Source organism: Cervus canadensis, chromosome 19 (genome assembly GCF_019320065.1).
Source record: "Cervus canadensis isolate Bull #8, Minnesota chromosome 19, ASM1932006v1, whole genome shotgun sequence".
Taxonomy (NCBI): Eukaryota; Metazoa; Chordata; class Mammalia; order Artiodactyla; family Cervidae; genus Cervus; species Cervus canadensis.
This window is the reverse complement of record NC_057404.1, coordinates 47,911,280-47,938,675: the sequence shown is the minus strand read 5'-3', so window position 1 is coordinate 47,938,675 and position 27,396 is coordinate 47,911,280. Positions and strand designations below refer to the sequence as shown.

The 27,396-nt window shown below is 39.0% G+C and overlaps 1 protein-coding gene across 1 annotated transcript in view; it reads right to left on the bottom strand.

Moving 5' to 3' along the window:
• Window positions 1–15,195: 15,195 nt before the first annotated feature.
• Window positions 15,196–27,396, bottom strand: part of EGF (epidermal growth factor) — a 96,732-nt gene continuing 84,531 nt past the window's right edge. Inside the window, 4 exon segments of the mRNA XM_043438466.1 lie at window positions 15,196–16,227; window positions 18,221–18,326; window positions 21,925–22,042; window positions 25,014–25,144. Coding sequence (XP_043294401.1) covers window positions 15,986–16,227; window positions 18,221–18,326; window positions 21,925–22,042; window positions 25,014–25,144 — 597 coding nt within the window. The 3' untranslated portion in view covers window positions 15,196–15,985.

Below are 27,396 nucleotides of genomic sequence, written 5' to 3'. Positions count from 1 at the left end.
CTTAGAAACATGAAACACTTTCAGTCTTTCGGGTTGTGATGTTTTAAATTAATTTTTAGAGATAGAATACTTTTCCTGTGACTTTAATTACACTTGAATTATTCCCCAACTGTCAAAGGTAGGATTACAGTATCATGATCTCTTCAAGATACAAGAAGAAGAAATTGGTCTAATTTCAGGAGATATCAAATCCCTTGAGTCCCTAGGCATTTGGCAGCTGATAGTCTCCTGTTTTGCACTGTGGGTTGGGGTAAGGTTTTCAAGCTATAAATCTGGGTTATTCTCATTTTGGTTGCCAGCTTGTCTTTATCACCATCAGAACCAGCCCCAGCCACCTCATTGTCAGGCATCTATTGTAGCAGAGAGTAAACCCGAGTCAAACATATTCCTCCCCAGAGGAATGGCTGAAAGGCCCCGGAGACTCCCAACAGGAGTATTTGGGGTTGATCTCCCTTAGGATTGACTGGCTTTATCTCCTTGCTGTCCAAGGGATTTTCAAGAGTCTTCTCCAGCACAACAAAACATAAAATATATTAAACATAATCTTAAACGTGAAGTGTATTTCCTAAAACATATTACAAATAAGCACCTGAGAAATCAACTGACAATGAGGTACCACCCAGAAAAGCTAAAACTGAAAAGACTGACAGAAGGATAGCCAAACCACACATGCATTATTGGTGGAAATACAAAATGGTACAACCATTTTAGAAAAAATATCAGTTTCTTATAAAACTAAAAGATACACCTAGAATTAGAATCCTACCTGAGAGAATAAAAATATATCTCTACAAAAAGACTGGCATAAGAATGATCATAGAGGCTTTATTCATAATGGTTAAAAACTGGAGACAGATAAGAGAATGGAGGCAACCTGTGGTGTATTAACATAATAGAGTACTATTCAGCAACATAAAGGAATACAGTACCCATGAGCACAGAAAAATAGGGATGAATAAAAAATTAGGCTGAGTGAAAGAAGTCTTACACAAAAGAGTACATATCATGATCCTATTTACTTTAGGTTCTAGAATAGGTAAACTTATCTATGGTGAAAAAATCAGAACAGTGTTTCCCTGGAGATGAGGGTGGGCCGAGATGAAGCAGGACCAGGCTAAAGGGAGCTTTCTGCAGTGATTCTGTATTTTTACAGGAGTTTGTGTTACCGTATGTAATCGTTTTGTCTACTCAGTAAATTTTACTATAATACAGAAAAATTAACTAACTAGATAATCAACAAGGACCTAATACACAGCACAGGGAATGCAACTCAATATTCTGTAATGACCTGTATGGGAAGAGAATCTGAAAAAGAACAGATATGTGTATATGTATAACATATGTGTATGTATATATGTGTATGTATATATATGTATATATGTGTATGTATATATTATACATATGTGTATATGTATAATCATTTTGCTATACCCCTGAAACTAATACAACATGGTAAATCAACTAGACCCCAATATAAAATTTAAAAATTTTTTAATGTAAAAAACAAGAAAGGAAAAAGAAACCCTAAGCAAGTATTGAACTCTCATTAATAACCTGCACACAGAAGGGTTTTAGGAGAAGTGCTCCACTGTCTGCAATGCACTAAAAATAAGATGAATTGATGGCTCCATCAAGGGGTGGCTGGAAGTTTAGATATGTGATGAAGCAAGCACAGTGAAATGTTAGTGGAGGATCGAAATGGCAGGTTTATGGCTGTTCACTGTAAAATTCTTTACAACTGGCTGCATTTCAAAATTTTCCATAATTAAATGTTGAATGAAAAGTAAATACCTAACCATTAAAACAGTTCACCTAGCTACCACTTGAAAGCACTTCACCTCCTTCTAGTAGTCCATGTTCGGAGCCTGCAAACACCGCTGGAGCAGAAATTTGCTTTTTCTTGACATCTAGATTTGCAAAAGAACATTTTTTTCAGCTCTGTTTAAGCCTATAAACTGAGTGGGAAAGTTATGATTTAGGTTCATATCCATGTCTCCACTTTTCATGTTAAAAATTACACAGTTCCTCCAATCTGTCTCCTTTCCAAGCTTTTCTGAAACAAAGGAACAACTGACTAAAATTTTGTAAATGAGCTCTATTTTCCTGCAGGAAAGTCATTCTTTAGGAAAAGAGAGGGATTTGGCTTTTGGAAGTCTTGGTCACTGCACAAATATGTCTCTAACTTAGCAAGGAAACAAATGGAAACAGCATGGGAAAAAAAAAATCAAAGCCAACCATTATGGAACTTGGTAAGTTTTGTAAGCGTCACCACTTAAACCATTGCCTGAGATACTGTTTAAGTTGTAGTATGCAACCATCAAATACTTGAGTGCAATAACAACCCAAATCAGTATTGATTTGGACTAAAATATTTTTGTATGACAAATTAATGACTGCCATTCACAAGGTTGAAACAGTAGTCCTTCATTAAAATAAACTAAGAAAGCCAGAACAGCAGAGCAAGCTAATATAAACCAAATTAGAATGGAAGATCTGGAGCTTGGCAGAATAAATAAAATGATTATTTTTCAAAGCCATACAATTACTATCTTGATTAAGAGAAGCACCAAAGACAAATATTCATCAGTCTGAAAGAGTTTTAATAGCTATTAGCATAGATTAAATTTGTGAAGGAAAAAAAAATAGCACATAGGCTTGTGCCTTGCTATGGAATCCAAAACCTCAAAGCCTATAAAATGCCAAAATTATTCTAATTAGGCAATAATAAGGACTGTTTATTAGAACTGTAATTCAAATGCAAGCTTCCATTTTACATTATCTAGCACTAAAAGGAATAAATTAATTGCTATTAAGAAAGAAGAAACCCTCATTGCTATGTACTTTATATCTGTGTATAATCTAATAGAAGGTAGGAATCAGATCCATGTTTCTTCTTATAATATCTACATGAAAGTTATACTTATTAACTACCTAGATGAGATAAACTCAGACAAACTAATGATGTTTATTTGAAATTTTTAAAAAATGACAGTGATACAAAAAGAAAAATTATGGAGCATATTAAGACTGTAAGCCTTCAAAATTGCCTCCTATGGGAAGAGGACAAACCTCTGCAGCTATGGCCAAAGATAAATTGCAGATAGCTAAAAAGAAAAAAAAAAAAAAAAACAAGAGAGACATCCCTACTAAGAAAATCAGAGTGAGGAAACTATGGATTTGGTCTTGATATCTCCCATTTGGTAAAGATGGAAAACTCTTGTTGAAACCATGTGATAAACAGACACACCATGAACACGGCTGGGATCATGCATAATGCAGTGGTACTGATACTGACAGATTCACACAGAGACGCTTCCATTTATTTTTAACAGGCTTGAAAATTGATCTCTACGGTGGTCCCAGGTGAGTGTCTTTTTGGCCTAACAAATCTCCCAGAGTACTTTGATTTTCTTTGCATCCCAAATGAATCCATCCATTGTGGCTATGCCTCTTAATTGACAAAATTGAAGAGATGGAAAGGAAGCCAAGTTTCTAATTAAATTAATGTGCCAATTTGCTGAATTATGGACGACCTCTTGCAAACCCCAACTGGATCTTATGGTTTTTCTAGGACTAGTTTTTTCTTTATTTGTTTGTTTTTTAACTGAATGAATGATAGTAACCAACTCTGACAAGCCAAGCTTGTCAGAACGGTTATAAGGTTTGAAATGAATGGCTTGAAATGAACGGTTATAAGGTTTCATCCTAGGCTCCCCAAGGTAGAATCACGTGGTTACTCTCTGCAGTCTTGTGCCAGAGAACTTTCTCATTTTCTGTCTCATCATCACGTCTCCATTGCACATTCACTCAAGTACTTCAGTCTCTAGAAACTACCTTTGTACTAGAGACTAAAGAGACTCCAGAGCCAATTGGAATACTGAAGCACTGTAGTATCACTGCCAAGGAGGAAGCATCTAGATTAGGGAGCAAAAGTAAAATGCTGACATGGTTTCCAGTATCTTTTATGTAGTGGGGAAGTCAGCTTTCTGCATGGTCTGTGGGTGGGGGTATTGGGTGTAGGTTTTCATTCTGAATGACAATGTTTCCATCTGGATATTATCTGCACTGTTTACAGATCACACTCACAGACTTCTGGAAGGGCCATGCAGGCCATGAGAGGCTATTGAGGAGGGACATTTGACCATTGTAATTTCAAGATTGCACCAAGTTCAGGGCCTGGTACAAAGATCAAGAATGCAACATAAAGGGTTTCCTTTAAGATATCTGATATGAGAGGAAGCCTTTGTCTCCTTCCAAAATCTCAAAGAAATGACAGAAGAATAGAATCTAAAGTATGAACATTTATTTTAAGACAATAGCTGATAATTTTTTCTTTTTTAGAGTATTTTAACTTGACAGGTGTAAGCCCCACACATCAAAAGCAGGTTTAAGTTAGCGACATGGACAGGGTTTAAAGGAAATCAGAACCATGCCAATTAGGTTGAAAATGACAGTCTTTCCCATTAGAAAAATTATACAAGGGCAAGATGTAAAGTTTGGCTTAGTGAACCATCTATATAAAAATGACCTGGGGATCGAGTTGACTGTTGCCATAGTTGCATTCTGGCCTTTGGAATTAGTCTACCCACAGCTCCTGGTGAAAGGGTCAACCAAGGTGGCTGTGTCTGTATCATGACCATCTATTCTCCTGCCAGTGGCTAATTGGAGCAGTGTGACCCAGGGTGAACAAACCAAAAATTAAACAAGGATAATCAGATTACCTCTCTCAGGAACTGGGAACCAAGAAACTGGATCAGCTGCATCCCGATTGCTTTGCTTCTCCAAATGTGATTTGTGGGTCAGCAGCATCAGTGTCAGCTGGGAACTTTAAAATATACACTCCTTTCCCTAGACTGAGTGAACCATTCTTCGCATTTTTTTAAAGATCTCTATGTGATTAGGTGGATGTGACAGTCTGAGAGACACTGAGCTGGTGCTGGGGAGAGAGGCACTTCAAATGAAAGGCTGTGTAGAAATTGGGTTAGGTTGGCTTCAGGGTAGGGTGGAGCGAGCACAGGCAAGCCAGAGTTACAAGGAAACAGAAAAGGCTGGAAGAGGCCACGTTGTTAAGAGGGAGAGCAGAGGAGAGAAGCAGAGATGGGAGCTCCTCCGTGGTAAAAGACTAAGAAAGAGCCTAACTTCTTACATTCGTGACCAGTCCTCTGACCCAGAGATCTCTCTCCTCACATCTCGGATGGATGCCCTGTAACCTGTGGCATTGTTACATTCAACCCTTCTTTAGGGCTAGTCTCTAATTCCTGATTATTTATGTTTCCCATCTGATATAGTTGCTATCAGGACTAACAAGATTTAGGAAGCTGAGTGCAAAAGGGGAAATAAATCACTTAGTTCTCCCAGGATCTGGGCCACATCTGGAGTATGCTTTGATGTGCAGGTGGTGCTGGTGGTAAAGAATCTGCCACCAATGCAGGAGACGTAAGAGATGCAGGTTCAATCCCTGGGTTGGGACGATCCGTTGGAGGAGCGCATGGCAACCCACTCTAGTGTTCTTGCCTGGAGAATCCCATGGACAAAGGAGCCTGGTGGGCTACGGTCAATAGGGTCACCAAGAGTCGAACACAGCTATAGTGGACTTAGCACGAGCATGTTCAGTTTGGGCCTCTCACATCAAAAAGGATGCTGCCACCCAGGAGTCAGACCTCCAAAGAGGCACAGTCTGAACTGTGTCAGCAAGGTCTGAAACGTAATCAATAGTGGAATGGTCAACGAAAGCAGGAGTATTTGGCTCTTGAAATCCATGGCTGATTCATGTCAATGTGTGGCAAAAGCCACTACAATATTGAAAGTAATTAGCCTCCAACTAATAAAAATAAATGGGAAAAAAAAAAACCATTCTGAATATAAAAGTCAAAAAAAAAAAAAAGAAAGAGAAGGAAGATTCTCAGGACACATGGTTTGAAAAGGAGATGCTATTTTCTGATATTTTAAGGATTAAATGAAGAATGGGTCTTTCTAGATGTCAGACCCAGCCCAGTGGATGAGTTAACAGCTCATATAAGGAAGAATCTTCTTACAACTCAGACGGTATAACAAACTGTCTTTTGGAGTACCAAGTTCCCTGTGACCACAAGTCTCTAGTCGAAAGCTGAAGCCAAAGACCCTCTTCTAAGACTTGGGAGAGAAAATCCTACTTTGAGCACGAACCTAGAAGATCTTTAGGGTCTGTTGTATCTCTAAGATGGTCCAGTTGCAGGGCTAGGATTTTAAAGGCTCTTTTCCCTCTTCTGTCCTTGAGCAGACAAAGAGGGACTGCTTTAGGGATCTGAGTGATCATGGAAGTCCAGACTTGGCTATTTGCCTTTATTGTCTGAGAACTCTGCTGAGCTTTATGACAGTTTTTGAATAACAAGATGGTAACAACTGTGAGGGAATAAAAAGTCACTTGGAGTCCAAGAGAGAAACGGAAAGAAAGCTATGAGTTTGGAATGACAAAGGAACAAAAGCTGGTTCCAAGGGTTTTAATATTTCAGAGAGTTAAAAAAGCTGTTAGAGGATCTTGAAGCTTCTGCTTTCTTGCATTTGTGATCTTGATTCCCTCTCTATTTAATTGCTTAAAAATTATCCCTATCAACTATCTCATGATTGCAGGAAGTACAGACAGCTTCATTATCATTTCCAGCTCAGACCAAACATAGGCAATGCTGTGTGAATCTGCTGAGCAATTTAGCAAACACAGAAAGTTGCATCAGGAATTGAAATGCAGAATCTAAAACTAAAAGTTAAGGGGAAAGCCTTAACAATGAATTGCTAAAGGTCAGATGTGTTAGAAGAATGAAGCAAATTGTATCACCAGAATCTGAATGACTCTTCTCATCATACTTAGAAACATCATTTTTTACTATCCCCAACCAGGTAATTTCTTATGAGACTCCAAATGCCAATTTCTTGTTTTTCTATATGTTGCCTCCTACACAGCCTTTCTTTCTTCATAATCTGTTATCTCATTCTTCTTTCTTATCCCTCTATTTGCCAAAACTGTTCAGGGTGTGTGGTAAACAGCACTCTGTGCTTCTCTTCATTCTTCCAACTGTGGAGGAAAATTCCCAGTTCAGAAACATGTTAATCCAGCATACATGCTCCATGGCTTCCCCGATCCAGAGTTCAGAAAACCTAACCCAGACAAATGCAAGGAATGTGAATAATTCTGCTTTGGAATCCATGAAATACTCCATAGAATTGAGGGAAAATTTCTTTTGTATTCTTTTCACTATTTCTTTTTTGAAATAGTTTTGCTTTTTTTTTTTTCCCACAGTTTTGGCAACTGTGAAATACACATTTTTTTCTCTTTTTGTGTGATATGATACGTGGGTAGTTTACAGAGAAATAATAACAGTAGAAATACCTATGTCCCTACCACTGAGACTTAGAGATGGAACACAACCAGACCTCAGAAGCCCTGGAGCCCATCACTGAAGATCTCTCCAGGTGTCAAAGATAACTACCCTTTAGAACTTTTTTTGGCCAATGATTCCCTTGCTTTTCTTTATAAGTTTACCACATAAGTCTACATCACCAAATAGTATATTGTTTAGCTTACCTGCTTATAACTTTATATAGTGGAATTATTTCATACTTAATTTTTTCTTTTCTGTTTAAACACTGTTTTTCAGATTAATCCACTTTCATGTGGGTATCTGTACTTCATGTAACAGTATTCTGTAATAAACCTATATGGTAATTTCTTACATTACTGTCGATGGGTATTTATATGGGTTCAAGTTTTGTTTTTTGCCATTATAAACACTACTGTATGTGCCTTGAGATATGTTATTGATGTAAGAGTTTCTCCAGCATATATATCTCAGATTAGATTGCTAGGTTGTAAAATATGAACAGGTTCAAACTTGCTTGGTGATGCCAATGTGATTATACCAATTATCACCCCACCAGCCGAGAGTACTGGTTATTCCACACTTCTTGCCAACACTTAGACTACACTGACTTAAACATTTTTCCCAGTGGTTGAGAGTGACATGATCTCTCCTTGTGGTTTGATTTCCCTGGTTACTAAGGGGCTCAATTGTCTCTTAATGTGGTTTTTTTAAAATTTATTTTAATTAGAGGTTAATTACCTTACAATATGGTATTGGTTTTGCCATACATTCACATGAATCAGCCACGGGTGTACATGTGTTCCCCATCCTAACCCTCGCTCCCATCTCCCTCCCCATCCCATCCCTCTGGGTCATCCCAGTGCACCAGCCCTGAGCGCCCTGTCTCATGCGTTGAACCTGGACTGGCGATCCATTTCACATATGGTAATATACACATTTCAAAGCAGTGGTTTGAGGTCACATCTACATTCTCTTTCCTGCGTTTCTTTCTATTGCTCTTTGTTTCCTCTCATTCCTTTTAGGAAGTACTTATATATTCTAGGTTTACATCCTTTGTCAATTTCAAGCTTCTTTTCAAAGTTACACCTTGCTTTTCTATTCTCTTTATGATGTGCTTTGAGGAACAGAAAAGTTCTTAATTTTAATTAAAATTTATTGATATTTTTCTTTTTGAGGTCTTAAGAGATTTTCCTTTAACCCAAGGTTATTAAAATATGATCCTATAAATGTTTGTAAAGGCATTATAGCTTTGCCTTCCACATTTAAGTTTACAGTCTACCTTAGATTGATTTTTTTTTGTAAATGTGTCAAGTGGGTATTTGTTTCCTTATTTTCTGTACAGAAAACTGATTTTTTTCAGGTGTATGTACTGATACTCCATTCTTATCCCACTGATGTGCCACTCTGTCCCACTCTATCATCTTTCAAGTTTTTTAATATCTGTATTTTGTATTTTATTTGTCCGTTGTTATTAATATATTCCTACAATGATACTACACTTCTTAATGGCCATTGGTTTGTATGTAATTTCTGATATCTGATACATCAAGTCCTCCTTGTTAATTCTCTTTAACTTTTGTTTTGTAAATAAGTTTATTTGTGTCATATTTTAGATTCCTCCTATAAGTGATATCTTATGGTATTTGTCTTTCTCTGACTTACTTCACTTAGTGTGATATTCTCTAGGTCTATCCATGTTGCTGCATATGACATGATTCATTATTTCATTCTTTTTATGACTGAATAATATTCCATTATATAAACAAACCACATCTTCTTTATCCATTCATCTATTGATGGCCACTTAGATTGTTCATGGGTAACTTTTGGCTTTATTCATTTAAATTTACTTTTATATTTGTTCTTTTAATTGTTCTTCATTTCTTATATTTTCATGATTAGACCTGGTATCATTTTACTTCTGTCTGAAAAATCACTAGTACTTCCACTGGTACATGTCTTCTGGTGTCCAATTTTCTGTTTTTGCTATCCAAAGTTTTGATTTTTGCCTTCATTTTTTCACCAATATTTTTGCTGAATCTAGAAATATATTTATTTTCTTTTAACACTTTAAATATATTATTCTATTTTCTTCTGACTTTTATCACTTCTGTTACCTGTCTTTTTAAAGTATATTTTTAAAATTTATGAATGCTTTAAAAATTTTATTTTTTGTATTTAAGTTTTTAAATATTTATCTTGTTTAATTTTATAGCATTTCTTTAATCTACACTTATTAAATTATTCTTTTAATTTGTTACTGTTATGCTTACTGGTTTAAATATTTAACCAAATTTTCATTTATCATATAATTTCCATTTGGTCATTTTAAGCTGTGTTTAATTCCTGAATTCATTAGTTAATATTTTGTTCAGACATTTTGCATCTATACTCATAAATGAGTTTGATTTATAAGCATTCTTTCTTGCACTTTACTTGTCTACTTAAGGATTATATTAACCCCATAACAGGGCTTCCCAGGTGGCTCAAGTGGTAAAGAATCCTCCTATTGATGTAGGAAACACAGGAGACACAAGTTTGACCTCCGGGTCAGGAAGATGCCCTGGAACAGGGCGTGGCACCCCGCTCCAGTATTCTCAACTGGAAATCCTGGACAGAGGACCCCGGTGGCCGCAGTTCATGGGTCACAAAGAGTCAGACATGACTTCACTACCGAACAACAGCAACAACCCCATGAAATGAGTTAGGCAGTGTTTCCCTTTAAAATAATTTTTTGTTGTTTTATAGAAGTTTTTCCCAGCAAAATTGGGAGGAAGTCACAAGGATATCCCGTAGGCCCCTTGCCCCAACACATGCATAGTCTCCCCCAGTTCTGGCATCCCCCACCAGAACGGTATGTTTATTAAACTGACGAACATTCATTGACACACCATAGTCACCCAAAGCCCACAGTTTAAGATTTACTCCTTGGTGGTATATTCCTTGAGTTTGAGAAAATGTATGACATGTGTCTCCCATTATAGTATCACATAGAGTATTTTCACTGCTTTAAAAACCCTCTGTGCTCCACCTAGTCATGTCTCCCTCTCAACCCTTGGAACCACTGATTTTTTATAGTTTTGCCATTTCCAGAATGTTGTACAGTTGGAATCTATCGGTAGCTTTTTCCAACTGCCTTCTTTTACTTAGGAGTTTTTTTTTAAGGTTCCTCCTTTTCATAGTTTTGATAGCTCATTTCTTTTCGGTGCTAAATAATATTCCATTATCTGGATTATCACAGATTATTCACTCACCTATGGAAGGACATCTTGATTGCTTCCAATCAATTTGGAAATTATGAATAAACCTGTTATAAACACCCATGTGCAGGTTTTTGTGTGGAGACAAGCTTTCAACAACTTTAAGTGAATACCAAAAAGTTGATTGCTGGATCATATGTTAAGAGTATGTTTAGTTTTATAAGAAATCACCAAACTGTCCAAATGTGATGTGCGCGATCTCAGTCCTGCAACCAAGGATGGAATCCACACTCTCGGTGGTGGAAACATGGATTCTTAAACACTGGACTCCCAGGAAAGTCCCTTACATTTTTAAAATTTCTTTAGTGGGTTTAAAACTATTTCTTCCTCTGAAAGTTTGGTAAGCTGATTTTTTTCCTAGGCAATAGTCCATTTGGCTTAAGTTTAAAATTTTATTATCAAAGTTGTTTATACTTTCTTTTTTTAAAAAAATTGCTACCATGTCTACAGTTTTATGGTGATTGCAGCCATGAAATTAAAAGACGCTTACTCCTTGGAAGGAAAGTTATGACCAACCTAGACAGCATATTAAAAAGCAGAGACATTACTTTGTCCACAAAAGTCTATCTAGTCAAGGCTATGGTTTTTCCACTGGTCATGTATGGATATGAGATTTGGATTATAAAGAAAGCTAAGCGCTGAAGAATTGATGCTTTTGAACTGTGGTGTTGGAGAAGACTCTTGAGAGTCCCTTGGACTGCAAAGAGATCCAACCAGTCCATCCTAAAGGAGATCAGTCCTGGGTGTTCATTGGAAGGACTGATTTTGAAGCTGAAACTCCAATACTTTGGCCACTTGATGCGGAGAGCTGACTCATTTGAAAAGACCCTGATGCTAGGAGGGATTGGGGGCAGGAGGAGAAGGGGACGACAGAGGACGAGATGTGGGGTTGGGTGGATTCTGGGAGTTGGTGTGCTGTGGTTCTTGGGGTCACAAAGGGGTCACCAGGGAGGCCTGGTGTGCTGTGGTTCTTGGGGTCACAAAGAGTCAGACATGACTGAGCAACTGAACTGATACTGATTCTATTAATATTATAACAGTGGCCTCAGAAAACAGCAAAATAATAGCTATAATACCATTTTATTTTCTGGTAGACATTGTGCTAAGTGCTCTGCACACATTATTTCATGTAAAAATTACAACAATCCTCTGACAACAGTAACATTATTCTTCCCATTCTCAGTTCAGTTCAATTCAGTCGCCTAGTCAAGTCCAACTCTTTGCAACCCCATGGACTGCAGCACACCAGGCCCCTTGTCCGTCACCAACTCCCAGAGTTTACTCAAACTCATGTCCATTGAGTCGGTGATGCCATCCAACTGAAAGGTTGTTGCTGAATCACGCAAAGACGCCGGGGTTCTTGGCCTCTGGAGGAGAAGAATTCAATCCGGGCCAGAGATAAGGCTGGATTGCTCAGAGCTTTTGTGTAATAAAGTTTTATTAAAGTATAAAGGAGACAGAGAAAGCTTCTGACATAGACATCAGAAGGGGGTAGGAAGATGAGGAAATTGAAGCTGAGAGAGATTAAGCAGTTTGAACATGGTAACAAAGCTAGTTAAGTGATGCAATGGGATTCAAGCAGGGTTCTGTGACTTCAGAGACCATCTTTGTAACCACTACATTTTGTATTGTCATTAAATACATACAAGCATCACCTCGTCTATCTGGAATCAATAATGTGCACTCTGAGAATTTAGCTGAGAAGAGTAAGGAGAACATAAAAGGATGCAACATGTCAAAAGTTTAAGGGCTAAAGTGTAAGTAATACTTTACACAGGAAATATTCTTAAATTCTCCTTCAATATTCATATACTCTTTCCTTACAGTGTTAACCTGCTTGGTTATCTCAACATCAAGTTTACAAAACAGAAGCAAAGGGAAGGTGATGAAGAGCGGCTATGGATACAGGCGTGAGAGCAGACAACCTGAAAATTCATAAAAGTAATAAAAGATAACAGGTTAAAGTATTTCAACTCAAGTTCTAAGGACCTTTGTATTCAGCAAAGGAGCTCTGATCATCACAAAATTGTAGCATGCTATTATGTTATGCCTCGCGTGTAACAAAATTCTTTTGTCATCAGGAAAATGTGTAATTGTGCTCAATGTGTTTCATATTGTGGTAAAGAAAGACCATTATTCTAAATTTTTTTTTAAAGAATATTTGGTGTTTAGAGAAATAGGCTTTGATTACCTCAAAACCTCAGTGGTAGAAAGAACACCTTACTTTGTATTGGTGTAGCTGTTACTTCAACTTGCTTCACACAAAGGATGCCTCATTTAGAGCTAAAGAAACTGAGGTGTAAGCACCTGCCTCAGTGTCCAAAAGGAACTCCCCTAAGGGTTCTGAAAAATACAGTTTTACTGTACTTTATTGTTTTGGCAGGTGAGTGGTATAAATGAAAAATAAGAACCCAGATAATTCAGGCATTGGTCTGGGATTTACAACTGTTAGTTTAGAATGCACTCTGAAGTCTTAACTTGTTGAGCAGGGCACATAGTTTTTCCTTCTGGCCCACCAGAAATGGAAATTGAATCATGTCAGAAGGGCTAAATATTCACTGTAGAGGAGAAAAAGTAGGAAATGATCACCAGTTAGGAAATTTTCCTGTTTGGTAATTTATGTACTTCCTAAGGTCTCTGGTTCAAATAGGTAAGTGATTAAGATGCAATGTCCATCACATTATTTTCCTACTGAGCTATGTTATTGTATGTGAATCTGCCTGCAATGCAGGAGACCCAGGTTTGACTTCTGGGTTGGGAAGATCCCCTGGAGAAGGAAATGGCAACCTGCTCCAGTATTCTTGCTTCGAGAATCCCATGGACTGAGGAGCCTAGCGGGCTACAGTCCATAGGGTCACAAAGAGTCAGACACAACTGAGTGACTAACACATGTTATTGTAAGCATTTGGCTACTAGCTACAGAAACCCTGTCAAGTTCCAAATGGAACAAAAGAGTTCAGCATGAAACAATGCAGAGAGGGTTTCTCATTTAAAGACTTAGAAAAAGAAGAAAGAAAAATTAAATAGCAAGAACAAAATCTTGCCTGTCACAGCTGTTTAAATTACCTAGATAGTTCCCCTTTCTCCCAATCTTTCTTTTTTTTAGAAATTAATTAGTGCTTTTAATACATTTTCAATGATCACATGATAATCATTTATTTACATGAAAAGGATATAGTTGGAAATCAAGATTAACAGGAAGAACTGGAATCAAATGTTTCAAAAGAATTGAGTATACCACACCTTCTATTAGGTGCTAGAAAAGAAGGCAGAATGCTCACGTTATGTGTAGTAGGCGGTGTTGTTCAGTCACCAAGTCGTGTCCAACTCCGTGACCCTGCGGACTGCAGCATGCCAGGCTTCCCTGTCCCTCACCATCCTCCAGATGTCCTTCACATCTCCCAAGTCCATGTCCAATGAATTGGTGTGTCATCCAACCATCTCATCCTCTGTCACACTCTTCTCCTCTGCCGTCAATCTTTCCCAGCAATGTAGTAGGTGACATTTAGTCAAACAGAATCACAATCAGGCATTGTGCATGAGAGCATAAGATTTAGGAAATAAAAATATTCAGTCTGGAAACGTGCAAATCAAATATCTTAGATGAAAATGCTCTTTTTAAAAAATAGATTTTTAAAGGAGGATATTTCTGATAGAGATGTGAAGTCTCAACAAAGGAAAAGAACTCTTCAGGGTGACTTGCTGACTAAGGACACAAAATGTGTTTTTTCTGTTTTGACCAGGGAGATAGTGTTAGAGCCTGATCAATGCCACAAGCTCCCATTTTATGAGCTATCAGAGTCACTGTCCAGCTTGAAGACAACAGTTCAAAGAAAATACTATGTTATGGGCTATTATAGTCTCATGTCATCTCTTTGGTTATCATTGGAATCCTAAAAGAGATGCTAAAACACTTACATGTAATCTAAACACTTACAGTTTTTAAAATGCCCACTTTTGGAAGAAGAAAAAATATTCACACTTGGTAATATAATTTTCACATAATTGGGAGAATTATAACTATAGTTTTTCTGAGGTCTATTCACTCATTAGAGATAAATGACAAGTCTTCTGATCCTCTAGATTATCAACTGTCATAGGAAAACCAAATGCAGAAAAATCTGAATTAACTAGAGAAAAGGGTCATGCTGAGTAACTAACTAATGTAAGTTATTCTTGCCCCACGAAATCTTTACCAAAACTTTTAAGAAGTATCTACTTGAGATGTGCTTCAACTGCTTTTCATGCTGACTTCTGGTATAATCAAAATTTAAGGAGTTCAAGAGAAAGGAAAGACAAGACAAGCAAAGGGACTAGTGTTAATGCATAAATTGAATAATCCAAAGCCCCAAATGATCCACAGATAACTGTATTAAGTTTTGTAATTTGTAATAACAATGTCTCCAAGAATAATCTTTAATTGGAATACCTCGTGAAATTTTATAACAGAAAGATTTCAAATATGTTTTGCTTAAAGTAACAATAGCAAGCTGGTCAAACCACTTTGCTTTAACTCTAACATCCCCTTAAACTATAATTTATTACTTAACCAGGTATGCAATAAGATGTTTATGTCATGCACTGGTTTTATTTAAAAATTGATTGCTGTCCAAAATAAAAATAAATCAGGCAATTTGCTTACAATCTCATATTTTGAAAATAAGTAAAAATTCTGTGCAAACATACAGAGGGGGCATTTACCATTTTCATTAGAAGAAAAAATTCTGTGGGGAAAATGATAGTAATGACAGAAACAGAGAAATCTCTTGGGTAATGGTTTAAAAGTTTTCCTTCAAAGATTTTAAAATAGAAAAAAATAAACCATGTAATTTTGAAGAAATAAGGTTCTAAGTTAGTAGATTTTTCATTAATTTATCAAAATTCATTCTGCAAAATTACCATCATGGACCATGCCAATGATAAGTTAAAGGACTACGATGTATTATAACAGTAATTTTAATATTCTAGCAACTTCATAAGATTGAGCTAAATGTTCTGTCCAAATAAAAGAAATTATAACTGACCAAACCAGTATGATTGATTGCTTTAACCCCAGATTGCTTCTGGGCAGGAAAAAAATTTGTATTGATTATTGAACACTTGAACACAATTTATAAAGCACTATTTTCCCTATTTTGGTGTCTAATGAGATACCAAATAATTCTGCAGGTTACTTTACTTGAAAGTCTGCAGTAAGACTACTTGAAGGAAGAAGCAAAAAGCAATATATATTTGCCTTCAACTCTGAGTAGGTGATTCGTTGTAGAGATTATAGATGGAAAATCTGTATTTTTCCTCTACTTTTAAAATGAAGTATTACTGCCCGTCAATACAGTTTATTCCTTATGATCTTACTTTTAATTCAAGTTTTCACTGTGTCAGCTCCATTTGGTGTGGAGACCTTTGTTGCCACAAAGGGTAAGCTGATGGGAGAGGACAGGATTTCTCAACCCCCTCAGCAATGGGCCGAGCCCTTTCGGAGATAAGATGAAAGCTACACTTCATCCCAGGGTCACCGGAGCCTTTATCGTTGGATGATGCAATGCAGCTTCCTTGTTCTGTGCCCACATACATCTGGGGCTCCATTCTCCACGATGACTGTTCCAAGGACGCTATACAACAGAAAAAAGACATTTCAGTATTCCCATCACTTACGGTGTCCAGCAAACAAGACCCCAACAGTGGTTGGAGAGTAGACCTGAAATATGAGGTACAAATAAACCTATTTTCAAGCCATTCTGAACCCAATTTTTAAACAATTAAAATAGTTTTGGTTAGTTAAGATGATTCAAAGGACTGTGCTACCTGACATTGCTATTTAGCTTTCTCTGTGAACTCTCTCTCTTTCCATTTGGCCCATAAATGACTTGAAAACAGAGCTTGGGTTTTAAATGCAGTTGCATTCCTATTCCCTGACATGGTATTCTACCCTAACCTGCACCAGTTGATGGTGGTTTAGGTCAGTGAATAAGTAACTTTGGAGGCACTACTAGTTTAGCTTGTGGTTTAATGGGTTTTCCAGGAGTAGAGAAAGAATTGGTTCAGAGCCAATCTTGAGCTTTTATTTCATTTTCCACTCTACCTCCCCATCTCCAATCTCTACGTGCTCTTTCATAACAGGTATTAAACACTTATGAGCAGGCTAGACATGATCGGGGATGTGATGACTCATATTGGGAGACAGGTATATGAGTGGGTTATACAGAATGGGTCAAACTGTTTGCAACAGAATGAGCAAAAAGAGAGAGACTCTAACTTATTCCTGAAAATACTCAGCTAACTGAGTCCTCAGTGTTTTCTGGGCTTAACCATACTCTTTCATTTGCAAAATTATATTATATGTACCTCTAAAGAAGATGACTTTCATACCAAAAAATTATTTGCTTTTAGCTCCTCAAGAAAAAGTACTACGTGGAGGTATTCCACTACTTTCAAAAATAACAAAACCCTAAGCAACTTTTGAAAATGCCAAATATTTTCATTATCCAGGTTTAACAACACATATTAAAACTACAATAAATATTATATATAGTATATAGTTTATATGTTATTAATATATGTGTATAATATGTAAAATATTGACTGCAGTTTTAATGTTCAATTCTGAAGTATACTTTAGTATCCAGAGCCTTCCTCAAATTAGGAAATAAAGTCACACTGAATCTGGGTTACATGGCAACATGAATGAGAGGGGGGTTTGGAGTGAGTTTTTCAAAACAAGAACCCAGTGTTCTCTCTACAAGGAAGTTCTAGGAGGAGAGAATGGTAATCAGTGTATTTATAAAGGGCAAATATCAGAAAACATAAGTGGGGCTGAAGTGCCTCTCATGAGCAGAGAAACTATTGTCTCAAAGTTTTTTCTGAACTTTCTAAAGGTTTATGATACAAAGTGTATTCAACCTTGTCCTGTGAGTTAGGAAATACGACTATGATATATATCTAAGACCCAAGCCCAAGAAGCTTATCATAATGCAACTCTTGGTAAAAGCATTATGTCAAATCATATCTAACTCCATTTCTACCTGAAGCAGATTGAACTCCACAACAGCCTAAAAATGTGAGTTGATTTTATGGCCCTTCTTCTAGGGGTCTGACTGGATTTCACAGATGGCCAGGCATCTGGCTAAGGGCTAGACCCTAATAAGACTTATATAGTCCTCAATCCCTAGGAGAATCCCCAGATCCCCCAATCCCTAGGATAATCCCCAGATCAAGTTAAATTAACAAGAACCCTTTATTGTAGAACATGAAACACATTTTCTTGGAGTCATTTACAATTTCGCTGGAACCATACTGACAACAGCCAGTACAGATCCTAACCCCAAGGATGACCTCAAACTCCAGTGTAATTCAGAATAAGGAGGCCCTCACTGTGTGCTTGCTTAAAGGGATCTAGCAGGCTGCTCTGCGACCAGAGTTTTGAGTGAATGTGGTAACCTCACATAAGACAGGAATCTGGTCCAAATATATTTCTCTAAGCTCTATGGCATTCCAATACAGCCAGTTGCTCACATAGCTTATACAATTTCCCTATTGCTTCTGTGCATAGATGAGACTTTCCACACTCAGGGAAATGTCAAGATCCAGATAAAGATACTCATTCACCAGGATCCAGGGGGGAAAACTGGCCAATATCTGCTGCCAGGCCTTCCGTGAGGGCCTCGGGTGGACTCCCATTCCCGAGGTTTTGATGTTCCTTTACAACCACGAACTGCAGAGAACAAAAGGGAGAGAGAAAACACTGTCAAAATTCATAAATTATCTCAACATGCATTTAAGTCTGTGGCTTTGTAATGTTCATCCTATTGGAGGGGAAAGCCAAAAGGAAGGCCCTATCAACTTTGTTTCTCTGGCTAGTGAAGGGTTCAGTTTTCAGTGAGAAGCCTTATGTTACTCTCTGTTAAAGCAACTAGGCACTACTAATATCTTTATTGAAGAATCTATTCTAATTCTGGAATCCCAACTTTTGGGCCATGGATCCCTAGGGACTACTTTTTCCCATAAGCAACCCGTGAATCTACAAGAGGTCTAGGGGTTGCTCATAGACCAGATAAATAACGTCTCTTACATGTTTCTGCTCCAACTTTCCAAATATATGTGTAGGTGCTTAGTTAATAAAATTCACCTAAATATACTAAGATTTGAATAATTTGGGCTCATTATGGGCTCATGACTAATAAGAACACATAAATGCAGCTACTATTTTATAGGGATCCATGAAATTGTCTTCTCATGCTTGAACAGCTAGGGAACCAAAATTCTAAAAGACAGGTCCAGAAAACAACATTATTTCTTTTTGGTCAACAGAATTATCATTTATGTCATTGTTTGTACTGTCCACATTTGATTGGGACTTGCAATGCAGGCTGACCAGAGTTAATTGGCTCACATTCACAAGAGATGAATCAACCTGCAATGCAGGAGACCCTAGTCCAGTTCCTGGGCCAGGGAGATCTGCTGGAGAAGGGATAGGCTCCCCACTCCAGTATACTTGGGCTTCCCTGGTGGCTCAGGTGGTAAAGAATCCGCCTGCAATGTGGAAGACCTGGGTTTGATCCCTGGGTTGGGGAGATCCCTTGGAGAAGGGAACAGCTACCCACTCCAGTATTCTGGCCTGGAGAATTTCATGGACCATATAGTCAATGGAGTTGCAAAGAGTCAGACACGACTGAGCAACTTTCACTTGCACACAAGATAGATTAGAGATTAAAATATTAATAGGTCAAAGATAAAAGGAAAGAAAAGAAGTTACCCCATGCCCCAGGATGAAGGATGCAGTTTGGTCAAGTCCTTCCTTGCCAATCAGTAACCCAGCAGAGAGGATGCCCCTAAGACTCTGGTTGATTATGCTCCATTGGTTCAGAAACGGGCCCTCTACATAATGAGCCCCTAACTCAGAAATGTAGTGAAGAAAAGAAAAAAAGTTTCCTTGATCATATTTCCTTTTTAGAAAAGTATAGGAAGAATAATGAATGGTTGATTAGGGAAAAAAATGTTGATGAGAGAATGGCGAATCCCCTGAACACATTTTCATCTTCTTATTTTCCACAACACTAAGCATCCTTGTCATCTCCTCCTCATCAATAGTCTCCTGCAAAAAAAAAAAAAAAATAGTCTCCTGCAGTAACACAATGCAAAATTAATACATGACCCACTGTTTAAGGGCACATGCCCATTTTTCTCACTGGAGAAAGGAATGGCAAACCACTCCAGTATTCTTGCCATGAGAACCCCATTAACAGTGCAAAAAGGCAAAAAGATGTGACACCAGAAGATGAGCCCCCAGGTCAGGAAGTGTCCAATATGCTACTGGGGAAGAGTGGAGAAATGAATGAATGAAGAGGCTGGGCCAAAGCAGAAATGACATTCGGTTGTCTGGCTCAAGCCAGACTTCGGCCCTCTGCACTGCAAATTTTCCAACCACATGCCTCTCTGCTAGGAGAACATAGGTTCCTGGATTCTGGCCTGGGTTGGGGAAGGCAGCTGATGGAACCAGATTTGTTTCTGCTGCTTCTCCTCGTTCAGGTGCTCCCTCCCATGCTCACTGATGCCGGCAGCAGCAGTTGGTATCAAGACGGTTCTGACCACTGGGGGTCAGCCTCTCACCATGGCCCTGTGTCCGAACGCTGCTCACAGCAGCAAGTGTCTCTGAGTTTTTAAATAAGAAGACACGATGAAGTCAAAGGAACTGCTGAGCTGAGCTACAGCATGAAACAAGTGCTAGGGGCTGGTGCACTGGGAAGACCCAGAGGGATGGGGTGGGAGGGAGGCGGGAGGGGGGATTGGGATGGGGAACACATGTAAATCCATGGCTGATTCATGTCAATGTATGGCAAAAACCACTACAATATTGTAAAGTAATTAGCCTCCAACTAATAAAAATAAATGGAAAAAAAAAGAAAAAAAAAGAAATCAACTATTGTCATTGTAGCCATGTTCCTTGGGAAAAAAAATAAAAAGAAGATACACACAGATTGCATTTTTCCTTCTCTCCTATGATTTAAATAAAATGAACTAAACTTGCTACCTAAAACCTGAAGGAAGTACCATATAGACTAACAATGAAATCAGGGTAATGAAGGATTCCATGAGTCATGAAGCTTCAAAGATCTGAGGACATTTCTGTAACTAGGTTCACTCAGAACCGCACATTTAGGGAATCACTAGAAACAGAAGGGACCTTACAACCATGTAATCCAAATGCCTTGGAGTCCTGATGAGGAAACGGGGGTTAAGTGACTTGCTGAAAATGAGCCAATTGGTAGAAGAGTAAAGTCAGAATTCTCATTTCTTATTGCATTTCTGTACTCAAGTTCAACCAAAAAATAAGTACACATTGAATGCCTACAATGGGCAGAGACAGACGGTTGCTTGTTGGTCAAAAGCACAGCCACAGGAAAGCTATTCTCTGAAATGCATATGAAGTAGAGGCAGGAAGATGCGATTTGGGAAGGACTCCAAGTGATGCCTTGAACCTTCCAAACCCCCTTAATAAGCTTTTCTCTATGTGCCCACAGGTTTCACTTCCCCATGGGCCTGCCAGGTCCAGCTTCTTCCACAATATATACCACAAATGATACCAACAACACACACTGAACCAGTCAACGTGTCTCTGACAGGATCCTGGAAATGGAAATCCCAACCATTGCAAGAGAGCTTGTCCCATCTCTGCCCTCTAGTGTTCTAAGTTCAGTGACTGAAGAGGACGATCTATGAAGCATTTTGAACTTTGCAGTTACTATGCTTTTTGGAAAATATACAGGGTTATCAGACAAAATACAGGATATCTAGAAATATTTGAATTTAAAATTGAACTTTCAGTATTAGTATGAATTTAACTAGGTGTTCTGTATTTTTATTTGCTAAAGCTGGCAAACTCTTTTGCTGCTGAAGCTTAAGGACTTAAAACATGTGTAAGAAAAGAAGTTTTAAGAAAATTAGGAGCATAATCTTCAGTTTGTAAGACATCCATCTGAAAGGGATCACCTAAAAATTGGGAAAGACTTTTCACAAACACATAAAAAGCTAGGTTATAGCAAGAAAGTACATGATAGAAAAAAGGATCCCATAAACATCTTGTGCCATTACATTATGGCACTAGTTTAGCTTGTCTGATTAATTTAGGACACAGTTCCCCCAGCCCCACTGCCCACCCAGGACCTCCCAGTTGTTGTGGTGTTGGGTAATATTAACACCAGCTGGAAGTTATAATAGGTTCCAGTCTCTCTCAACTCAGCAAAGAATGAGAAAAAATGAACTGGGGTTAATATAAAGCCAATTTGTTGCTTCATGCGCTTTGGTTACATTACCCAAGGTTGGGGGCAAGAAGGCATCCCAGCCTCGCCATCTGCAGGCCTGCTACGGATCACATCTCCGCTTGGTTCTTCACAAGGATTCTTTGGATTTTTCAACAGCCGCTTCTGAGTCCTGCAATAAAGTCAAAATGTGAGACGATCTCAAAACAAAACAGTAGCCCATTCAGCAATGGTCAGACAATTACTTTCGTTACTGAAATTTAGGTACCTAAGATGCATGAGAGAAGAGAAGTATTGAGGAAACTAGGAGCATAACTTCGGGTTTTAAAGCCTTCTTTCCTGCATTATTTTACAGATTATGTTTCACTATTTCCAAGGTATTGTGAGAAGGGAGGAGGAGGGCATGGGGGGCAGGGGAAGTCATGCATGCATTCATGGATGTATCGACTGAGTACTAACTATATCCTAGGCCTTGTCCTAGTACTGGAGACATAGCAATGGAAAAACAACAAAATCTCTGCTTAAATGGACTTTGAATTTGTAGAGAGGGGAGTGCCTATTTTAGAAACACTATCACAGCAATTGTGTGACACACACACTATTAACTCCATTTTACAACTGAAGCCAGTGCGGTTGGAAGATAGTAGTGATGTACCCAAGGCACATGGCTACCAACGGCAGCCCAGGGGCTGGGTCACAGTGATGGGCCAACTACAAAGGGGCATGTGCCATCTACCTCTATAAGGATTAAGTCAAGAGCTGCTGAAGCTGCTGACCTTCAACACCCCCTGAAAGGAGTTCAGGGTGAAGAGCAGAAGTGAAACACTCTGTGCTCTGGGAAAACCTGGCAGGACACATCTTTAGAGAGTTAAAAAGTTTTTCAGGAAAAGATTTTATAAACCAAATTCTTGCATCTCCTTGTACCTAGAAAAGTACTAAAATTCTTCATGGTGATGTTTGCTCCTCATGACTAGCAATAACCTTCTGAAAAAAATAGGTGCTTGATCACACGTACTCCCCCCGCCTTCACCAAAGTCACATATATTCTGACGTTCCCCTCTACCTCTTTGGAGCAGTTTCTCAGAGCTATCTGAACCGCTGTCTCCTGAGCGGTAGTCTTCATTTTGCTGCAGATAAAACTCAACTCATAACTCTCCTCTTGTGCTTTGCTTTGTTTTGCTTTCAATCACCAGATATAAAGCCTAGGCTCCATCCAGGTCTATGCTAGGCATGGTGTCATGCCCTAGGGGAGGGGGTAAAAGGAAAGGAGATCTAACAGGGACCCCTGTCCTCAGAACCCACCCTCAAGAGGGAGAGAGACAGGTACATCACATCTGAGCAGCCATCTAAGGGAAGGCAATAAAGGAATGGTGGTGGGAAATACTCCAGCCAGCCTTGAGATTCCCAAACAGCGCTACTACCTCAAGGCAGATGGCAGCTCAGTTCCCTTTGGGAGTGCAGCCCTCAGCCACACAGGCCTGTCTGCCCATCTGAAAGTGAAAGTTGCTCAGTCGTGTCCAACTCTTGGCGACCCCACGGACTTTAGAGTCCATGCAATTCTCCAGGCCAGAATACTGGAGTGGGGAGCCTTTCCCTTCTCCAGGGGATCTTCCCATCTGCCCATCTGAGGAAGGGCAATAGGAAGATAGGGGCTGCTCTGGAAGCCCATCCCAGGAGCTGTGAATTCCATGTAACAGATGGAACCCATTGGGAAATGGTGTGGGTTATTATTTTTAGCCAAAGGCATCAAGGAGAACAATTGAAATGATTAATATAAACAGTTCCAAAGTTTCAAGGTATAGTTTGTGGAACATACCACTTCCTGTTGATTTTCTTACAAAGCAGGCCTTTCAAGAAATCAAGTTTCATGAAGTAGTTACATTACCGTACTTTAAAAAATTATTTAGTTTCACAAATAGCCTTTTCAGAGATACACAAAACAAACAGTGTTTGGACAGTTAATCTAAATAAGACAGGCAAGACTGATACAAAGGGAGGAATAACTGATTTTATCTCTTTAAAGAAAATTGCTTAACACATCTAACTGACAAGCTCAGTGCTGGAGTTGTATTTACTGGTATACATCAGTGATATGGCAATGTTTAAGTTGGCAATTTTAATTTGATCCCAAGAGAATCTTACTATCTTATAGTCCATAGAATAAGAAAAAAAAAAAACTTAATAATTATAGTACATGTGGACTTAAGTTTCTTCCTTCCATTTTTTTTTAACCAGTATTTGCCAAACATCTGCTTTTCTTTTGACATTCTGTCTAATGGATGAACAGTTGATTATTCAGTATTCTGTCTACAAACATCCAACATATTGATTGAACACTAGGCTAAAAAGTACAAAGTTTACTGACGGATCACTGAATTAAAATGTCAAGTTTTTGCCCATGAATCCTGTGTCTCAAGATAGAAAAGGGTTTGGAATGTGGGACTCCGTGGGGAAGCTTACGATTCTTGGAAAATCATAACAATAAGAACAGAAAGCATTTATTAAGCCCTAAATTAGCCAGACAAGCTACAATAGTGCATAAAATGCTTTTCAATATTGAGGATAGTGGATGACACTGGCCTACTTTTTAAGAAAGTGGAAAATAAGCAAACAATGTGATGCTCAAAGTAATGGGTTGGTTTCTTTTTTTTTTGTAATAAATATGTAAATACTATTATTCCACAGTTCTAAGCTTTTAATTGGAAATGATTAAAAACACAAACTCCAAGAACCAGAAACTTCCTTCCAGTTTAGGGAAGATACTGATTTTCTTGAACAGAAGTTATTATTTTGTGGGAAATCAACTCAATGGACAGGACTTATGAAAAATTATAGTTATGCAGGCTGGGGATGGGGTAAGGGGAAGCCTGTGATGCTAAAAGAAAAAGGTGGAACATAAAAATGCATGCTGTTAAATGACCACCCAATAAACTACATCAGTCTGTGGACAAAGACTGGAAAGGAACAATAAAACAACTGATGTTTTAGAGCAGTGAACCGCTGGGTCATTTTTGTTTTCTTTTCTTTTCTTTTTACTGTTCTTCCAGTTTTTAAGTGAAATAAGTATGTAGAAGAAGCTCATCTCCAAGAGGCCCTGCAAGGAGCTCGAAGGAGGCAGAAAGTTCCAGTGGAAGCAAAATCACCTGTGGTAGTGAGCTCCGCACAGCCCCAGGAGCGGCAGGAAAGGCAGCACCACCACGCAGACGGCCCCGGGCTGACATGGTGCAGATCCCACCAACTCAGGCTGTGTACTCACATCGCTTGCTGGTGTAGCCTACGGGAAAGCTCTGACAACACACAAACAGACGTCAGCGGTGAGCCACGGCCAAAAACGCTCATATTTTTGTACTCACTATCCAGTCATCTCTCAACCTCTATACTTCAGCCTCATATTTTGGGAAGAATATGGAAAATCCATCAGGGGTCAGTTGCTGCTGTCTTCAGTCACTCAGCTGTGTCCCACTCTTGCAACCCCATGGACTGTAGCCCACCAGGCTCCTCTGTCCATGGGATGTTCCAGGCAAGAAATACTAGAATGGGTTGCCATTTCCTTCTTCCGGGGATCTGCCCGACCCAAGGATCTAACTGTGTCTCCTGCACTGGCAGGCGGTTTCTTTACCACTGAGACACCAGGGAAGCCCAACGGGTCAGTTGAAAGCACTCTGATTTACAAGTTAATGCAGCATAGACTTCCCCACTGGTCTGTCGGCCCTGGGATTGATTCGCGGTTATTTGCATATCACCTCTATAAGGCACTGCAGAACACTGATTAAAGATCAATTTCTGTTAAAAGAACAACTGCCTCTCTCTAAGACCAACACAAAGAAACCCTGCCCTAGGAGCAAAGGGAGTTTTCAAACAAATGTTTGGCCAGATTGCAATCAGTATAAGTCAAAGGAAGGAAGAATTTGAAAGCAGAGTCTTTTACTTGAGACCAGGTTATAAAAGAATGTGAGTAGCCTCTGAACAGGAAGCAGAGGAAACCATTTTTCTTACTTTTTTTCTTAAAAGTCATAGATCCAAAAGGTCTCAGTGGTAACAAGAAGCACTTACTTTCCTCAAGAGAGAAAAACTTAAGTGCAGGGAAAAGAGGCATTCACCAACATCCTGCTGTTCATTAGTGAAATTGTTACTGGATTATTGTGTTCATATGGGGCTTCCCTGGTGCTCAGACAGTAGGTAAAGTATCTGCCTACAATGGAGACCTGGGTTCGATCCCTGGGTTGGGAAGATACCTTGAAGAAGGGAATGGCTGCCTATTCCAGTATTCTTGCCTGGGGAATCCCGTGGACAGAGAAGCCTGGCTGGCTACAGTCCATGGGGTGTCAAGAAGTCCAAGACACAAGATGGGACAGAGTGACCAACACCATCAGCAGCCAACACATACTGTGAACGTTTATGTGGAAGTAAATGAAGCAATGCTGCCATCTACTGGGAATGCATGCTTCCAGAAACTCTCAGGATCTTGAGTAGAATTATTCTTTGAAAGAGCATAAACTTTAAAAATAGTCTATTAAACATTCTGTGATGCTCACTTGTTAGGCATTGCTTCCCCTTGGCCCTGGATCCACTAAGTATATACCCATGCCCCCATTTTATTCCAGAAGGAGATGAAGGAATGAATACACAGAGTACTGACATCAGTCCCCATGATGGGAAGAGGCAGCAAGGGACAAGCTCTAGATGAATCATGCATCTACTGCATGGATGAAGCCCCAGAAGAGATCCCAAGTCTAGTCCTAGCTGTACCTTGAGTTAGTCATAGGAGCTTTGGCAAGTCACTTTCAGAGACAGAAGGGGAAAGAAACAAGCTTTTATTATACACCTTATGTTTCTGATACTGGGATAGTTAGATAGCATCACCGACTCAAGGGGCATGAATTTGAGCAAACTCCAGGAGATAGTGTAGGACAGGGGAGCCTGGTGTGCTACAGTCCACGGGGGTTGCAAAGAGTCAGACACGACTTGGCAACTGGACACTGGGCACTTTTGTTTTGTTCTCAATGGTAGATTTCCATTTTACAGATGAGGAAAGTAAGATGCAGAGGAGTTACACAATTTGTACCAGGTCACACAGCTAGTGAATGGCAGACTTGATTCAAATGGTTCTCTGATTTCAAAGTCTGTATTCTTTCTACTACATTGGGCCACATCCAAAAAGAGTTTTAAGTTCCATGCACCTCTGAAAAACTGTTCTTCTAGAACTGACTCTGCAAGAGCATGCACGATCTGAGTATAGGACCCACGGAGGACCATCCAGTTATTCCTGGCTTTCCTGATGCTGTTTTAATTCTAGCTGTCCTTGGTTATACACATCTACTATTAACAGCTAGCAGCCATTTTTAAACTGGTGGATATTAACAGGCCACACCTCCGATCCTCCCAGAAATCGTAAAGTCTCAAGTAATAAGTCAAGCACATGATAAGAGGTCTGGAGAGCCTAGCAGGCTGTAATATCAAAGCCTTTCAGCCTTATAAGGCCCAGAGCAATCAGCCGGCATTTCACAAGGGCAGGCCACACATCAC